We start from the raw sequence: 18,608 nt of genomic DNA on the forward strand, positions 1-18,608 counted from the left end.
CTATTATAGTACTCCACCCAGGTCCCCTGTTCAGAGCCAGTGCACCCTTCCCCAGCTTCTGGGAATAATAGCCACTGAGAGCACATGGCTTCTCCCCTCATGGCAGTGATTTCTGCGGCAGGAAAGTGCATCAGCCAAGGTCATGTGCCCTCCTATAGGGCCCAGTGAATGAATGGTTGATGCAGGGATTCAAAGACCAAGCAGAATTTGGTAGTGTTGCACATAGACCTGGATGCCAAGAGTGCTGGATCAAACGAAGTGGAACATAACATGAGATGTGGAAGAATTTATTGATAAGGGAGCACTCTCCTGGGACTTAGGATTTAATCCTGGCAAGATCCCCCTGGGGGAAAAAAAAAAAAAAGATCCCCCTGGAATGTCGGATGAATACTCTTCTCGGAGGCTTGGGGAAAATGATAGCTCATGCTAAGAAAAGTAAAAATGTCTAAACAACTCATTTACGTTGATGACCATTATTGAAAAAAGGGAGAATACTCAGACCTTCTGAGGGTTTTTGGACAAAGGATCTGAATTAACATTGACAGTTGACAACCCAAATTTGTACCATGGCCCCCTGTTAGAGAAGTAGCACGTGGGGCCCAGATAATAAATGGAGTCCTGGGCTAAGGTCTGGTTCAGAGGATATTCACTGAGACCAGGGATCCACCAGGTGGTCACTTCCCTAATACCCTAACATATAATAGCAGTGGACATCCTTTGGCGTTGCAGAACACTCATAGTGGTTTTTGACCTGTAGAGTAAGTGATGAAGGCCAACTAGATGCCTGAGACTACCCAACATCAAGAGAACAAATAAAAACAAGACTGTATCCTAGGGAAAATGGAAGAGGTTAGTGCCACCCTCCGAGACACAAAGAATAGAAAAGAGGTGGCCCCTTTCTTTTTTTTTTTTTTATTTTTTTATTACTTGGAGGCTAATTACTTCACAACATTTCAGTGGGTTTTGTCATACATTGATATGAATCAGCCATAGATTTACACGTATTCCCCATCCCGATCCCCCCTCCCACCTCCCTCTCCACCCGATTCCTCTGGGTCTTCCCAGTGCACCAGGCCCGAGCACTTGTCTCATGCATCCCACCTGGGCTGGTGATCTGTTTCACCATAGATAGTATACATGCTGTTCTTTTGAAATATCCCACCCTCACGTTCTCCCACAGAGTTCAAAAGTCTGTTCTGTATTTCTGTGTCTCTTTTTCTGTTTGGCATACAGGGTTATCGTTACCATCTTTCTAAATTCCATATATATGTGTTAGTATGCTGTAATGGTCTTTATCTTTCTGGCTTACTTCACTCTGTATAAGGGCTCCAGTTTCATCCATCTCATTAGAACTGATTCAAATGAATTCTTTTTAATGCTGAGTAATATTCCATGGTGTATATGTACCACAGCTTCCTTATCCATTCATCTGCTGATGGGCATCTAGGTTGCTTCCATGTCCTGGCTATTATAAACAGTGCTGTGATGAACATTGGGGTGCACGTGTCTCTTTCTGATCTGGTTTCCTCAGTGTGTATGCCCAGAAGTGGGATTGCTGGGTCATATGGCAGGTCTATTTCCAGTTTTTTAAGAAATCTCCACACTGTTTTCCATAGCGGCTGTACTAGTTTGCATTCGAGGTGGCCCCTTTCATACCACCACTTTGGCTCTTAAAAACTGGATAGATCATGACAGATGACAACGGTCTACCATAAACTTACTTAAACAGTAACTCCAATTGCAATTGTTGTGTCCCAAATGGCAACTTTACAGGGCAACTTTAATACCGCCTCTAGTTGGGAGTATGTAGTCATTAATCTGGTGAATATGTTATTTTCCATCCCAGACAGATCAGAAAGGAGGTCCACAAGCAGTTTCATACACACGGGAAGTCTAGCAATATACACTTACAGTCTTACCCCAGGACTGTGTTAACTCTCTGGTCCTCTGTTGTAATAGAATCTGAAGGGAGCTTGACTATTTGGACATTTCGAAAAACATCATATTGGTCCACTATACAATGGACTGTTGAACAACACAGGTTTGAACTCTGTGGGTCCACTTATATATGGATTTTTTTCATTAAATATATATTATAGTACTACATTATTTGCAGTTGGTTAAATCCGTGGACACAGAACCATATATACAGAGGGCTAACTATGAAATTATACTTGGACTTTTTGACTGTGCAGATGGTCAGAACCCCTAACCTCTGCATTCTTCAAGAGTCAACTGTATATATAACATCATGCTAACCAGATCAGAAGAGAACTAAATGAAAGTATATTGGAGGTCCTGGAAAGATACATGATGAGAGGGTGGAAAATATTCCTGTAAAGATCCAGGAAACTGCCATATTGGTGAAATTTTCAGAGGTCCAGTGGTCCGGGACGTGCTAGATATCATCTCTGAGGCAAAGGACTGATTGTTGCACCTCATATCCAGTGGTTAAGACTCTTGCTTCCTCTGGAGGGGGCACCGGTTTGATGTCTGGTCAGGGAATAAGATCCCACATGCCTCACTGCTCAACGAAAAAAGGAAAAAAGAGAAAGAAAGAAAGAAAGCATTCATCACAGACGAGACACTAAACAACCAAGAAGGCAGAAAGACTTAGCCACTGTCCATCATCAACCACCCAGTTCTGTATGATGGGTGCACTGGGTAGAGTGACTGGGGGTAGGACAGAGGTTATCCAGGGCCCAGCAGCATGAGCTCCTGCTCGCCGAGGCTCAGCTAGCTACTGCTGCTGCCAACATGCAACTACCGTTAAAAATACCAACACTAATGGGACTTCCTGGTAGTCCAATGGGTAAGACTCCAAGCTGCCAGTGCAGGGGGCCTGGGTTCGAGCCCTGGTCAGGGAGCTAGGTCCCCCATGCCCCAGCTAAGAATTTGCATACCACAACTAAAACTTGGTGCAGCCAAATAAATAAATATATATATGTTTTAAAAATATTAGCACTGAGCCCCTAATATGGTGCAGTCTCTTGAGGAGAAGAAGTAGATAATTAGGGAAAAGTTGGGGACCCTAGATTTCCCATCACTTTTGACTGGGATTGACACATATTCCAAGTATAGGCTTGCCTTTCCTGCCCACAGGGTCTTGGTAGGGTCTTATACCACTCTATAAGGACTTATAGAGTGCTTGATCTATTGATATGGAATCCACATTATATAATTTTAGACTGTCGGGAGCCATTATGGGGGGTCCCGCCCGTGACAAGGTCATGAAGAAAATATCGGGCAGGCAAGGCCGTCTGGGACCCGGTCCATGACGAGGTCACGAGGAAAAAACCTGACAGGCAAGGCCGTCTAGGATAAGGGACCCTCCAGGTTGGCCTCGGCCTCTACCCTACCCTATATCCTCCCCACCTTTTCTGCTGTTGTTCTTATTTGCTCTGCTGCAGATTCTTGTGTTGCCTGCCGAGAGCTCTCCTGCTCCTCTTTCACTAAATAAAGACCAACTTAAAAGCTAATTAATAAATCTCCTGGACGCTGGTACCTTTTGAAGGGGCCAGGGATGAAGGAAATGCTTCCATTCAAACCCTTTAGCTGGCATTCTGGCTTGTTTGATAAATGTGTTCTCTCATTGCACAAAATGCTCATGATTGTTCTAAACATCCTAAGCACAGTACGCTAACAAAAGAAACTATTAAGCATAGGCCCCTTCTCGGGGTGAGAAAAGCTCCACAAATATTATAGCCACGTATACGCCTAATAGAAAATAGTTTAGATAGAGATTAGCTGGTGACTTCTTGCAGGTAATTAACTTTTGGACTAAGAGCCTGTTTTGTGCCATATCTGCTGTTTTTTCAATCCTTTGCATTTCTGTTCTGTGAAAATGTAATCCTATCTAGTTCCCTTGGAGATAACACCTAATAGAAAGAAAATAGATTAACCACAAAAAAGACAGGGTCGGCTACTGAAGTTGCTTAAAGTTGCACCAGGTGCAAACCATAAATTGTCAACAGGCCTGAAAGCCAAAAGATATTATACACAGAGATTAACCATTAAAAAGGCCCTAATAGGCACAGAGCCCTTTGGGGGGTGAGGAAGCCCTATTAAAAAATACAAAAAATATTGTTTTAAAAGTGGTTATTAGATCAACAGTTGATTGATGTTAATGTGCTGAGGTTGTGCAGTGGACACTATCGTTAATATAGTTAAAGATATAGTAAAATAAGAGTTTAGCCCTAGTGTAAAAACAATAAGATAATTGTTAGTTTTAACCAGGAGTGCTAAACAGGGGCTGCCTCACCAGAGCTGCAGAGTCTTTGTGTGCTAAACTTTTTAGATAAATTTAGCTGAGAATTTCTGCAAAAAGACTGACTTTTATGTTAACAGGATTGTATTTCTATTATGTTTCTATGACTTGCTGTACCATGAGACTGCCAATTTTCTGTTTTCTGCTAACCTCAGGGCCAGAAGATAATGTATAAAAAATCTATGGGAAAAGACTCTCGTAAACAAAAAATATACAGAGCACACCTGGTTTTGTGAAGGACAAGCTGATGTAATGTTAAACTAAGTCTGTATGCTTATCTGCCCCTTAGATATGTACCAACTTAGGGTATAAAGGCTACGGTAAAAAATAAAGCAACTGCCAGACTCTGGTGCATATTCCTGGTCTGGTCTCTTTCTCTCTCTCCCTAGCAGACTTGGCCCTATCAAGGCCGGTCCTACGTGTCTCTCTCTCGCCGACACCGTTCATCCTGAGGGTTCCCTTGGATCCTGCTGGGGCTGGACCCCGGCATTAGACAAAGGGATCCACGTTATAGTAAAGGGGATGTGCCAGTGGGAACATGACCCAAAGATCCACTGATCCTATACTGCCCCACCCAGAGGCCATCAGTCTGATAGAGCAGTTTGGTGACCTCTTAAAGACACAGCTTCAAGATGAAACCCCAAGAGGATGAGGTACCATCCTCCAGAAGATAATATATACCCTAAATCAATGGCAACTGTATGATTCTGTATCCCCAGTGGGAAGATTACATGGATCTGGGAATTGATTGCATGGATGTAGGATAGAAATCAAGTAGCCTCCACTTATCCTCACTCACAGTGAAACATGTGGGGAATTTGATTTTGAGGTCCAGAAGTCCTGGAAACCAGAGATGTAATGCTTCCTCCAGGGGTCACAGTAAGAATCCCTTTAGAACTTTGGGGTCTTGGTAGCAAGAGACCAGCAGGCAAGAAAAGAAGTCCTCATACTGGCCAGAGTAATTGACTATGATGGAGGACAGGTGACTGAAGCTACATGAGGGAGCCAGGAAGAAAATGCTGGCATTCAGGTCATCCACTCTTGCTGTTCCCATGCTCAGTTTTAACAGTAAATAGAAAAATATAGCAGCCACAGCCTGGGAAGGGCATGGTGACCAAGGGCACTCTCGGGTGAAGGCCGGGGTCATCCCACTATCCAGCCGCCTAGACCAGCAGAGGCGCTCACCAAAGACAAGGAAAATCTAGAGTTGGTGGTGCAGAAGGGGGGATAATAAGAATCCATTAGAGCTGCAAAACCAATTGCAGTAGTTAAGGCTGTAGAGTTTTCCACTAAACATTCTCTTAAATTTCCTCCAAGAAATAAAACCAATCAGAGTCCTATAGAAACTTTTCCCCCCAACTGGGTAAACTAACCATGAGTATGGATCCAAGCAGTGGTAGTGGTGAACAGTAGTAGACACCATAGTGCTTTACCCAGATCCTCTCTGTAAGATCGTGAGCCTATGTCCTAGCTGCTGGGGAGATCAGTTGCTGATGGCTCTCAGCTGCCTCCCAACTGGAAACTAGCTCAGACACATTGAACTGTGTCATCCTATCCCAGCAGGTTTCCTGAAGTCAATGATGGGCTGATTCAGGGATACAAAGTCCAGGCCCCTTTGCCTCATCAGTTCAGTTCAGTTCAGTTCAGTCGCTCAGTCGTGTCTGACCCTTTGTGACCCCATGGACTGCAGCACGCCAGGCCTCCCTGTCCATTGCCAAGTCCCAGAGTTTACTCAAACTCATGTCCGTTGAGTCAGTGATGCCATCCAACCATCTCATCCTCTGTTGTCCCCTTCTCCTCCTGCCTTCAATCTTTCCCATCATCAAGGTCTTTTCAAATGAGTCAGCTCTTCGCATCAGGTGGCCAAAGGATTGGAGTTTCAGATTCAGTATCAGTCCTTCCAATGAATATTCAGGACTGATTTCCTTTGGGGTGAACTGGTTGGACCTCCTTGCAGTCCAAGGGACTCTCAAGAGTCTTCTCCAACACCACAGTTCAAAAGCATCAATTCTTCAGCACTATCTTTCATTATAGTTCAACTCTCACATCCATACATGACTACTGGAAAAACCATAGCTTTGACTAGATGGACCTTTGTTGGCAAAGTAATAATATGCTGTCTAGGTTGGTCTCAACATTTCTTCCAAGGAGCAGGTGTCTTTTAATTTCATGGCGGCAGTCACCCTCTGCAGTGATTTTGGAGCCCCCCAAAATAAAGTCTGTCACTGTTTCCACTGTTTCCCCATCTATTTGCCATGAAGTGATGGGACGGGATGCCATGATCTCAGTTTTCTAAATGTTGAGTTTTAAGCCAGCTTTTTCACTCTCCTTTTTTTCACTTTCATCAAGAGGCTCTTTAGTTCTTCTTCGATTTCTGCCATAAGGGTGGTGTCATCTGCCTATCTAAGGTTATTGATATTTCTCCTGGCAATCTTGTGTCCAGTTTGTGCTTCATCCAGTCCACCATTTCTCATGATGTACTCTGCATATAAGTTAAATAAGCAGGGTGCCAATATACAGCCTTGACGTACTCCTTTCCCGATTTGGAACCAGTCTGTTGTTCTATGTTCAGTTCTAACTGTTGCTTCTGGACCTGCATACATATTTCTCAGGAGGCAGATCAGGTGGTCTGGTATTCCCATCTCTTGAAGAATTTTCCACAGTTTGTTGTGATCCACACAGTCAAAGTCTTTGCATAGTCAATAAAGAAGTAGATGTTTTTCTGGAACTCTCTTGCTTTCTCGATCATCCAATGGATGTTGGCAATTTGATCTCTGGTTCCTCTGCCTTTTCTAAATCCAGCTTGAACATCTGGAAGTTCATGGTTCATGTACTGTTGAAGCCTGGCTTGGAGAATTTCGAGCATTATTTTGCTAGTGTGTGAGATGAATGCAATTATGCGGTGATTTGAGCATTCTTTGGCATTGCCTTTGTTTGGGATTGGAATGAAACTGACCAGTCCTGTGGCCACTGCTGAATTTTCCAAATTTGCTGGCATATTGAGTGCAGCACTTTCACAGCATCATCTTTTAGGATTTGAAATAGCTCAACTGGAATTCCATCACTTTGTTCATAGTGATGCTTCCTAAGGTCCACTTGACTTCACATTCCAGGATGTCTGGCTCTAGATGAGTGATCACACCATCATGTTTATCTGGGTCATGAAGATCTTTTTTGTTTAGTTCGTCTGTGTATTCTTGCCACCTCTTCTTAATATCTGCTTCTGTTAGGTCCATACCATTTCTGTCCTTTATTGTGCCCATCTTTGGAGGAAACGTTCCCTTGGTATCTCTAATTTTCTTGAAGAGTTCTCTAGTCTTTACGACTCTATTGTTTTCCTCTATTTCTTTGCACTGATCACTGAGGAAGGCTTTCTTATCTCTCCTTGCTATTCTTTGGAACTCTGCATTCAAATGGGTATATCTTTCCTTTGCCTTTTAATTTGGGACAATTCAGAAGAATTATCTCCATTCTAGTTGCTTTTTTAGTCACTCGGTTGTGTCTGACTCTTTGGGATCCTATGGACTGTAGCCTGCCAGGCTCCTCTGTCCATGGGATTCTCCAGGCAAGAGTACTGGAGTGGGTAGCCATTTCCTTCTCCAGGGGATCTTCCCGACCCAGGGATCGAACCCATGTCTCCTGAACTGGCAGGTGGATTCTTTTACCACTGAGCCATCCAGAACTCCCTGTAAAATGCTAGGATCAGTTGAGTATCCTATCAGTTGAGGATCAATTGCAACCACACTGTGTCAGCCCCTCCCTTTGTGGAATCTTTATTTCTTCACTTACCTACAGGTATTTCTCTCAAGAGCACTCCTAAACAAACCTTCTGCATTAAACTCTCCATATCAGGGTCTATTTCTAGGGGGACCCAATCTAAGACATATTGTTCTCCCAGCCCTACACACTGCCTCCTATGAGCCACCTTCCTTGAGCCTTTGAGGCTGAGGAATACCAAAACTCATCAAAACCTCCCCGCTCTCTCTCTCTTCTATCATTTTAAAGAAAAAAGGTAAGTTTTATTTTTGTAATTTCTCCTCCAACAGTGGGTGATTTCAAGAAGCCTATAGAAAATTGTCTGAAAGGGATGTAGCAGTCCGTTTCTTATGACTTTTTATTTTATTTATTTATTTTTTTCTTATGACTTTTTAAAACTAACTCACCTGGTCTCCCTTCCAAAACAGGGCCCCACATTAAGGAGAAACTGTTGGGACTTCCCTGGTGGTCCAGTGGTTAAGACTCCACACTTCCACTGCAGGGTGCATGGGTTTGAACACTGGTTGGGGAACTGAGATGCCATAAGCTGTGTGGGAAGGCCAAAAACAAGAAAAAGAAGCAAACAAAAAATGAGGAACAGCTGTGCTTGTTAATTTACATGTTAAAAAGTTGCATTAAATTTATTGTATATAAATAAATTTGTATACAAATAAATTGAACTTAATAAGTTGTATTAGATTTATAGGTAATTTGGGGCAGAATTGCTATCTTAATATTGTTTGTGTTCCAAGGACACTTCCCAGGGGGCGCTAGTGATAAAGAACCTGCCTGCCAATGCAGGAGATACAAGAGGCGTGAGTTCAATCCCTGGGTTGGGAAGATCCCTTGAAGGAGGGCATGGCAACACACTCCAGTACTCTTGCCTGGAAAATCCCCATGGACAGGGGAGCCTAGTAGGCTACAGTCCACAGGGTCACACAGAGTCAGACACAACTGAAGCGACATAGCACACACTGAATATGGTATTGCTCTCCTTTTATTTAGATTTTATCTCAGCAATTTTTGTAGTTTTCAGTGGTAAGCTTTTGCACTTATTCTTCCAAAATTATTCTTAAATATTTTACTATTAGTTATGCTATTGTGAATGACTTAATGTCATTTTCAAATTGTTGCCAATATATAATATGAAATACATTTTTTGTGGTATATTGATCTTATATCCTGAAACCTTGTGATACTCATTTATTGTTGTTATTATTCAGTCACCAAGTCATGTCTGATTCTCTGTGACCCCATGGACTGCAGCATACTAGGCTTCCCTGTCCGTCACCATCTCCCAGAGTTTGCCCAAGTTCATGTCCATTGAATCGGTGATGCCATTACTGTTAGTAATTTTTCTGTTGTTTATTCCTTAGGATTCTTTTTCTACATTAAAATCATGATATCTTTAAATATAGTTTTACTTTTTCCTTCCCATTCCAAGTCTTTTTTTTTTAACAGTGCATGTGAATTCCATTTTTATAAAATTGCCGATCAAATGAGAGATGAGGGGTTCAATGTGCATCTGTGACCTCTTCCCCAGAGACTGCTGCTTCCTCTTGAGGACTCTCTTAAAGTATCCGGTGTGGCTTCATGGTCTAAACATCTGATCTTCTTGTCGGCAGTGTCAATAGGATCTTAAGGTATGGAGCTCAGAAGTCCAAATTCAGCTTCACTGGTTTAAAGTCAAGACGTCCTCAGACCTATGTTCCTTCTAGAAGCTCTAGGGGAGAATCCATTCCCTTGCCTTTTCCAGCTTCTAGAGGCCACCTACATTCCTTGGCTTGTGCCCTTTCTTCCTTCTGGGCCAGCAGTGTAGCATCTTCTCATTCCAAGTCTTTCATTTCGTTTTCTGGCCCTATTGTCCTATCTGGAACTTCTAGTATGATGTTCCATAGAACTGGTAAAAGCACATAGCCTGGGTTTGTTCCTAATGTTAGTGAGAAAGCATCAGTCTTTTACTATTAAATATCTTTTTACAGCTACCTCTCTTTTAGATTTCTTTCATGTCTAAACATGACTATTATATTGCCATGTTTAATTCATAGTTTAACTGGATATCCAATTTTAGATTGGAAACAATTTTCTTTCAGTATTTTAAGTTTTCTTGTCTTTTAAATCCAGTATTGCTGTTAAAGTTTGAGAATATTGTGATTTCTCATCCTCTGATTTTTTTTCTCTGTCTCAAATTATTTGGATTCTCCTTCAACTCTAGTGTTCTGAAATTTCATATGATGTGCCTTGGAGTGTGTTTATTTTCATCCTTGGTATCCAGCATGTGGTGAGTCCTTTCATGTTAGAAAGTAATATCCTTCCCTTCTGGGATATTTTCTCAAGTTATTGATAAGTTATACCATTCTAGTTTGCTTTTTTCCTCCCATTTTCTATCTCTGTTATTTGGTCTACTATCTTGGAGATTTCCTCAACTTTATCATCAAAATATTTTAATAGTTTTTCATTTCTGTCATTTTTTTTAAACTCCCAAAATTTCCTCTTATTTTGTTTATTCCTCTTTTGTAGCTTCTCGTTCTGGTTTATGGGTATATCATCTCGTATTTCCAATATAGTAAAGTTTTGTGTCCTTGCTAAATTTTTATCTTTCTGCATAGTCTGTGTTTCTTCCAAGTCTTTTGTTTGTGATTCTACATCCTTCATCTTAAAAACTGTCCACAGATGTCTGGTAACCTCTAGCAACATTTGTGTTTACAGTGGTACTCTAAAAAGCTGATTAGAAAAATCAATTGCACTCTTACACACTAGGAGAGTTAGAAAAAAAAGTGGGAGGACATGTTCTGCAAAATACAACTATAGTATTTAAAACTGTGATATGGGCACAAAGGTAGGCAAATAGGTTAATAGAAAAGAGTGGACATTGTAACATTTGTACATATATATGTATATATTTTTCCAAATGTAAAAAAATGAAGTTGGTCCCCTGATTCATACCATATAGAGAGATAAATTCCGAGTGGATTTTATTTTTTTAATATTTATTTATTTTGCTGTGCTGGGTCTTAGCTGTGGCATTTGGGATCCTTAGTTGCAGCATACAAACTCTTAGTTGCAGCATGCGGGATCGAGTTCCCTGACCAAGAATCGCGCCCAGGCCCCCTGCCTTGGGAGCGTGGGGTCTTAGCCACTGGACCACCAGGGAAGTCCTGATTTTATTCTTAGAAAAGATAAAAACTTAAAAAAACTTAAATATTAAAGCAAAAATACAGATCTTTCTCAACTTACCAAAATACAGATCTTTCTCAACAGATCTTATAGGGTCTTGTCCCTATAAACTCATCATAAGTTGAACATGCCTTTAATATATCTAACCTAGTGAAAATCACAGCCTAACCTAGCCTACCTTATACATGCTCAGAACACTTACATTAGCCTCCAGTTGGCCTCAATCATCTAACACAACGCCTATTTTATAATGAACTGTTGAATATCTCATATTATTGGATACCACACTGAAAGTGAAAAACAGCACAATTGTTTACCCTTGTGATGCTATCGCTACCTAGCATCATGAGAGTAGTATACCACATATCACTAGCCTGGAAAAGACCAAAACTCAAAATTTGAAGTACAGTTTCTATTGAACACATGTCACCTTTGCACCACCATGAAATTGAAAAATTGTAAGTCAAATCATCATAATTTGGGGACTGTCTCTTGTGTTTTGAGATATGTGTTTTTGTGATATGTATTGTATGCCTTTAGAAAAACCTCTTTAGGAAATTCCCTGGCAGTTCAGTGGTTAGGACTCCATCTTCTCACTACTGGGGGGCCTGGGTTCAATTCCTGGTCAGGGAACTAAGATTCCACAAGCTGTGCCCCCCCAAATCTCTTTATTAACAGAGGTAAATTTGTAAGCTCTGCCATTCTAAACGATAATGCTAAAAACTTTAATGAGAAAAATATCCAGTAACTTAAAAAAATTTAAGTATAGTTGACTTATGTTAGTTTCAGATGTACAGAAAAGTAATTCTTTTTGCAGATTATATTCCATTATAGGTTATTATAAGTTAATGGGTATAATTCCCTGTACTATACAGTAAAAATCCTTGTTACTTTATCTGTTTTATACAAAGTAGTTTGTATCTGTTAATCCCTTACTCCTAATTTGTCCTCCTTCCATCCCTCTGCCCTTTGATAACCATAAGTTTGTTTTCTATGTCTGTGAGTCTGTCTCTCTCTTTTATGTACATTCTTTTGTGTTATTTTTTAGATTCCACATATAAGTGATATATAGTATTTGTCGTTCACTTATTTCACTAAACATAATATTCCCTAGGTACATCCACATTGCTGTAAATAGCAGTATTAATATTTTACTTTTTAAAGGCTGAATAATATTCCATTCCATACACACACACACACACACAATTTTTAAACTATCAAATGTCACTTATTAAATTCAAAATGATGTCATCAAAACAAAGATTTGTACAGATTTTTTTACTTCCTTGCAGAAATCACATATTACAAAAAATTTATTGAAGTATAGTTGATTTACAATGTTGTGTTAGTTCTACGTACACAGCAAAATGGTTCAGTTATGTATGCATAATCTTCTTCAGATTCTTTTCCCTTATTTTACAAAATAAAGTATGGTTCCCTGTGCTAAACAGTAGTACTTTGTTATCTACTTTTTATACAGTAGTGTATGTATGTTAATCTCAAACTCCTAATTTATCCCTCCCCCACATCCCCCCTTTGGTAATAATAAGTGTTTTCTATGTCTGTGGGTTTATTTTTGTTTTGTATATAAATTCATTTGGTTTTTTTTTTTTTTTGGATTTCAAACATAAGCAATATCATATGGTATTTGTCTTCTCCTGCCTGGCTTACTTCACCTAGTATGATAATCACTACAACCATCCATGCTGCTGCAAATGACATTATTTCATTCTTTTTTATGCCCAAGTAATATTCCATTGTATATGAGAATCCCATGGACAGAGGATCCTGGAGGACTACAGTCCATAGCATTACAAAGAGTGGGTCACAACTGAAGTTACCTTCACAACTGAAATGAAGTGTATTTATATATATATAAATACACACACACACACATACACACACACACACTTCTTTAATCCAATTGTCAGTGGACATTTAGTTTGCCTCCATGTCTTAGTTATTGTAAGTGATTCCACTATAAACATTGGGGTGCATGTACCTTTTCTTCTTTTTTTTCTTTCTTTACGACCCCATGGACTGTAGCCCACCAGGCTCCTCCATCCATGGAGTTTTCTAGGCAAGAGTTCTGGAGTGGGTTGCCATTTCCTTCTCCAGCATGTACCTTTTCAAATTATTGTTCTGATTCTTTCCTGATAGATACCCAGGAATGGAATTGCTGAATCAAATGGTAGCTCTATTTTTAGTTTAAGGAATTTCCATGTTGTTTTCCATAGTGGGTTCATCAATTTACATCCCCATCAACAGTGTGAGTTCCCTTTTTCCCACATCCTCTCAGTTCAGTTCAGTCGCTCAGTCGTGTCCAACTCTTTGCTACCCCATGAACCACAGCACGCCAGGCCTCCTTGTCCATCACCAACTCCCGGAGTCCACACAAACCCATGTCCATTGTGTCAGTGATGCCATCCAACTATCTCATCCTCTGTCATCCCCTTCTCCTCCGGCCATCAATCTTTCCCAGCATCAGGGTCTTTTCAAATGAGTCAGCTCTTTGCATCACGTGGCCAAAGTATTGGAGTTTCAGCTTCAACATCAGTCCTTCCAATGAACACCCAGGACTGATCTCCTTTAGGATGGACTGGTTGGATCTCCTTGCAGTCCAAGGGACTCTCAAGAGTCTTCTCCAACACCATCCTCTCAAACACTTGTTATTTGTAGACTTCTTGATGAGTCATTTGGACAGATGTGAAGTGATACCTCATTGTGATTTTGATTTTCATTTCTATAATAATTAGCTAAAGAGTCTAATAATGTCTGACTCTTTGTGACCCGATGGGCTCTAGTCCGTGGAATTCTCCAAGCCAGAATATTGGAGTTGGTAGCCTATCCCTTCTGTAGCAGATCTTCCCGACTGAGGAATTAAAGTGGGGTCTCCCACATTGCAGGCAGATTCTTTACCAGCTGAGCTACCAGGGAAGCCCCTAATAATTAGCTATGTTAAGCATCTTTTCATGTGTTTGTTAGCCATTCACATGTCCTCTTTGGAAAAATATCTGTTCATGTCTTCTGCCCATTTTTGATTGGATTTTTTTTTTTTTTTTTTGGCGGGAGGATGGGGCACACAGCATGTGGAATCTTAGTTCCCTGACTAGGGATCAAACCAATGCCCCATGCGTCGGCAGCATGAAGTCTTAACCACTGGACCACCAGGGAAGTCCTGACTGGATTTTTTTACATTGAGTTCTATGAGTTCTTCATATATCTTAGTTACTAACCCCTTGTCAGTCATATCATCTGCAAATATTTTCTCCCCTCCCATAGGTTGTCTTCTTGTTCTGTTGGTTTCTTTTGCTGTGCTAAAGCTTTTAAGTTGAATTAGGCTCCATTTATTTTTTCTTTTTTTCTTTTTTTTTTTTGCCTTGGGAGACTAATCCAAGAAAATAGTGCTACAATTTATGTCAGAGAATGCTTTGCCTATGTTCTGTTCTAGAAGTCTCACGGCTTCATGTCTTACATCTTTTTATTTTTCTCTCTGGTGTAATGGGAAGTTCTAATCTACTTGTTTTGTATGCAGCTGTCCAGCTTTTCCAGTACCACTTGTTAAAATGACCAATAATGCTTCGCTAGTTATATTTTCTCTGAATTATCCAAGCATAGTAATTTCACACATAGGGAAGCAGTTTTTCCCCATACACTTACACACATCATTTTTTTAAAACTGATGCATCCGCATGTGGAAATTTCCCTGGAACTATCACTAGTTATCTATTCATAAGGAAAATCATTTTCTAAAGGTACCTGGTCCTTACTTATCAAAATCAGTTTTGTAAGTAAAGCAAAAAATTAAGAGATAATTTTTTGTGGGCCAAGTTAATTTGGGAAGCCCTGGATAGTGTGAGTAAGTGGAATAGCCATGACAAAACCAAGACCAAGGCATTAGCATAAATAAAGGTTTTATTGGTCAGTCTGGGTGACGGACACTCTGACAGACCTTCAGTTCACTGTTCTGCACACCCGAGGACCTGAGGCGGCAGGAAGACAGCTAAGCCCATTAGTACCAAGCAAAGGTAGGAGGCGGAAAGAATCTAAAGGCCTCTGAGGTTAATTAACAAGGCTACCGGGACCGGAACCAACGTCCTAGGAACAAATCCAGGATGGATGAAGAATCATCCAAGGATGGAGGTGTTGGTGATTCTGGACCTAAAGGAAAAAGTGATACACACAGGCTAAATCAAAGGGATTGCAAAGAGGCAAAGGAGAGCAGTAATGTGAAAGGGCAGGAGAGTAACGGTTTCCCTTTCCCATGGAATTGAGAGATGGATCCCTTTCATTTATACTCTTCACTTACCACCTCTAGGACTGCCGCCTGCCTCTTGATGGGTTACTGTGGTCTCTTTCCGGCCCTCACTGTCCACCACAGTCCGGCGCTCCTCTATAGTCTACAAGGAGAAGTCCCCCCACCATATCCCTAACATCACTAAAGGTGAGTTCACTGGTTTCTTTACATAGTCCCCCTTTCCAGAACATTCTCTGGTTACAGTTGCCTTTACCCTTCTCTCCCAACTCACCCCATCTGGCTTAGTGATCTTGGTCACAGAGACACTCTTGAAATAGGTTTTGGGTTGGGGCTGCAGAACCGGGCCAAGACCCTCCTGAGAAACCTGGGAATCAAGATCTAGGAGGGCACAGAAAGGAAACAAGAAAGAGTCCAAAGCAAAGAAGGGAACAAATGTGGTGGACAGAAATTTCAGGGAGAGAGACTACAGGGCTGGTAAATGTCCTCTCCCTCCAGACTTACCATTGTCTTCCCTGGCTCTAGAGTGGGGGGTCACAGGCCACGCATCATCAAACTGTAGAAGAAGCCAAAGTAGGTCAAATGACACCTTTCAATCTGAAATTTGAGGGGCCCCAGAGCCCAAACTATTTCCAAGTTCCAAAACCACTTTTTTCAAGAGAAATGATCCCAGCAGGATGGCTTTCTTTACTCACTCCTCCTCCTTCCTACCTGATTCATGTATTTCTCTACCAAAAAGCATTCCTGAACTGACACTTTTCTGTCCTCCTTCAACATTTCTGCTTTCTCCAAGGATCATCTACAGTAATTTTTAACAAAAAGCAGAACTCCCATTTCCTCCCAAAGAAAATTCTACACAAAGTTTAATATAGAAAACAGATAAATACAACCCAAGTCTGTTAGATTCCAGCAAGGTTTCCAGTCTTTGCAGTCTTCTCCACAGATCCCACTTCAGGCCCAGATGTACTCACCCTATGAAAAGGTCTCTGGGGGTCCCAGTCTGGTGCTGGTTTGGGGGATTCAGATCTTGCATCACTCTCCAAGCCCCCACCAAAGATCTTGGGCTGGTGACTATCTGGATACTTAAGCATTGAGTCCCGAAGCGTCTGTCCTTCCTGTCGTCTCTCACCAGGTGTCTCTGACTCAGGACCTGGAAGTTCTGCAGAAAGGTGGCAGGTGGATGCTGGGAGTGGGAAAGGACTTGGGCTCTTTTAAATCTCCTTGAAATCATCAGCTTTCTCACACTTCCCAAACCCCAACTACTCTCTGCAAGTATTTTTTTTTTCACCCACCGACCCAGTAGAAACCACAGGTTCTTCCCCAGGAGCATCCACACACCAGGAGGGCGGGAAGGCAAGGTCCAGGCCCCCATCTCGCTGAAGATGTTATTGAAATCCCGTACTAGGTCATCAAAGCCGAAGTTATCGTGGAAACGCATTCCTCCTCCAGGGCTGAAGCTGAAGCCAAAGCTAAATTCCTCGGGGGGCTGGGTACCCTCAAACCTCGAGTTCCCACGACCCCACGTGATTCCTTCTTCTTCCTCTTCCTCATCATCTTCGTCTTCATCGCGAGTCATTCCTCCAAAAAAGGGATCTCTGTGGCTAGGGGTGGAGGCAGATTAGCCACCAAAACTTCAGTACTACTTAAACCATAACATCAGCTAATGCGCGACAGAGTGGGACAAGAGTTGGGATCTGAGACCCTGAAGCGAGGGTAGAGGACTGGCCATCAGGTTTGTTTTGCTTCATCAAAGTCGTGTCCCGCCCCCGCAGCTTCCTGCGGTTCTTCTTAAGTGTTTCCCAGCCCCTCCCCTCCCCTCCCCTCCCCCAAGGTCTTGCTCACTTGTCCTCTTCCCCGGAGCCCCATTGTCTTCCCCACCCGGTACCCCTGTTGCATCACCCTAGATTGGAGAAAGGCTTAAGCGGCTGTTTCTTAACGACCGCCCTGGTTACTGTCGGGGGTGTGTGTTCAATGTTGACCTTCTTTTCCGCAGGAGTTGTAGGAGTGGAGAAAAGGATGTTTTTCCAAAAATAGGGTGTCAAGGGTCAAGCTCCCCTCAGAGTACTCCCGCCCCTCCGTGTCTGGCCCGAACCCGCTCTCACCTTCGAGGTCCAGAAAAGCCGAAAAAGCCCCGAAAGAGGTCAAAAAGGCTCATTCCCGCAGTGGGACTCGAACCTTCGAAGCCCACAGCTGGCAGCAGCCAGAGCTACGCTGTCGGAAATTGAGCGAACGTCAGACCACGCTGCCGGAAAGCAAGCATGCGATCGCACACTGTCGTAAAACAACCGTAAGCCGGCCGTCGCTGAAGGGCGGGGCGGGCGATCCTATCAAATTCTAAAGGCTTTCAGTTTTGCCCCCACCTGTTTCCTGTGAAGGGGGCGGGCGTACTGAATTTTTATTTTCCAACGAACACTTGCCCTCTAAGCCAATTCTTTTCGCCGACCAACCCACTCCAATAGGGTTTCGAGGGGTTGACGCTTGATGGCACTGGAGACAGCCGCCAGAGGGCACCCCACCCACACAAATGAACCGGACCCAGACCCTCCCTCATTGCAGACTCACCACACCCACGGACTAGTGTTCTGCCTTAACCCACCTCGCTCCCTTCTTTCATCCTGTTATGTTTCTCGCCTGACTTAAGTCTGGTATTAGAGGAATGGACAAAATGTATCAAGCTCCTACTTTAATAATGACATCCCCAGAGTAAAAGACACAGGAATGCATGGATTTAACTTCATCTCTCCAGCTATTTAGTTTGTCAAGATAGGCTCTGCAATCATCAGAATAGACTTTGTAAGAGAGCAAGGGAAACTAGTCGTTTTGGGAAGAATTTGGAGGTATCAGTATCCCCTATCAATGACTTTCAAAGCTTCTCCCCCTTTCTGTACCCCCACCTCCTTCCCAAACCTGGCCTTGCTCTAGCCTCCTCCTTTTCAAGGGTTTGGATATTAGCTGTGTGAAATGAAAACACTCAAGAAGCAAGACCTACTGCTTCAGTTTTACTGGTCAACAGTGCATGTTTTGCACTCATTTCTTTCCAGTTCATTTGCCTGGACCCATCTAAATTAAACTTTGATTCTCTTGATACAAAGTGATTTCTTTCAGTTCTTGCTTAATCCCTTTCCTTTCCACCATCAGCTATCCCACTCCCTT

General features: G+C 42.1%; 1 protein-coding gene across 2 annotated transcripts; it reads right to left on the reverse strand.

The window, feature by feature from the left end:
• Positions 1 to 15,097: 15,097 nt before the first annotated feature.
• HAX1 (HCLS1 associated protein X-1) lies at positions 15,098 to 17,739 on the reverse strand. 2 transcript variants are annotated; one of them, XM_043455889.1, is made up of 7 exons: positions 17,558 to 17,739; positions 16,752 to 17,056; positions 16,427 to 16,614; positions 15,960 to 16,011; positions 15,730 to 15,836; positions 15,510 to 15,600; positions 15,098 to 15,361 (listed from the first exon to the last, which is right to left on the reverse strand). In XM_043455889.1, exons 1-7 carry the CDS (start codon positions 17,608 to 17,610, stop codon positions 15,276 to 15,278), a joined length of 882 nt encoding a protein of 293 aa, XP_043311824.1. In that variant the 5' UTR covers positions 17,611 to 17,739; the 3' UTR covers positions 15,098 to 15,275. The 2 variants fall into 2 exon arrangements, with proteins under 2 accessions (XP_043311824.1, XP_043311833.1); XM_043455898.1 differs by having other exon boundaries at positions 16,794 to 17,056; positions 17,558 to 17,712.
• Between the last annotated feature and the right edge of the window lie 869 nt (positions 17,740 to 18,608).

The sequence above is a fragment of the Cervus canadensis genome, chromosome 2 (assembly GCF_019320065.1).
Source record: "Cervus canadensis isolate Bull #8, Minnesota chromosome 2, ASM1932006v1, whole genome shotgun sequence".
Lineage (NCBI taxonomy): Eukaryota > Metazoa > Chordata > Mammalia > Artiodactyla > Cervidae > Cervus > Cervus canadensis.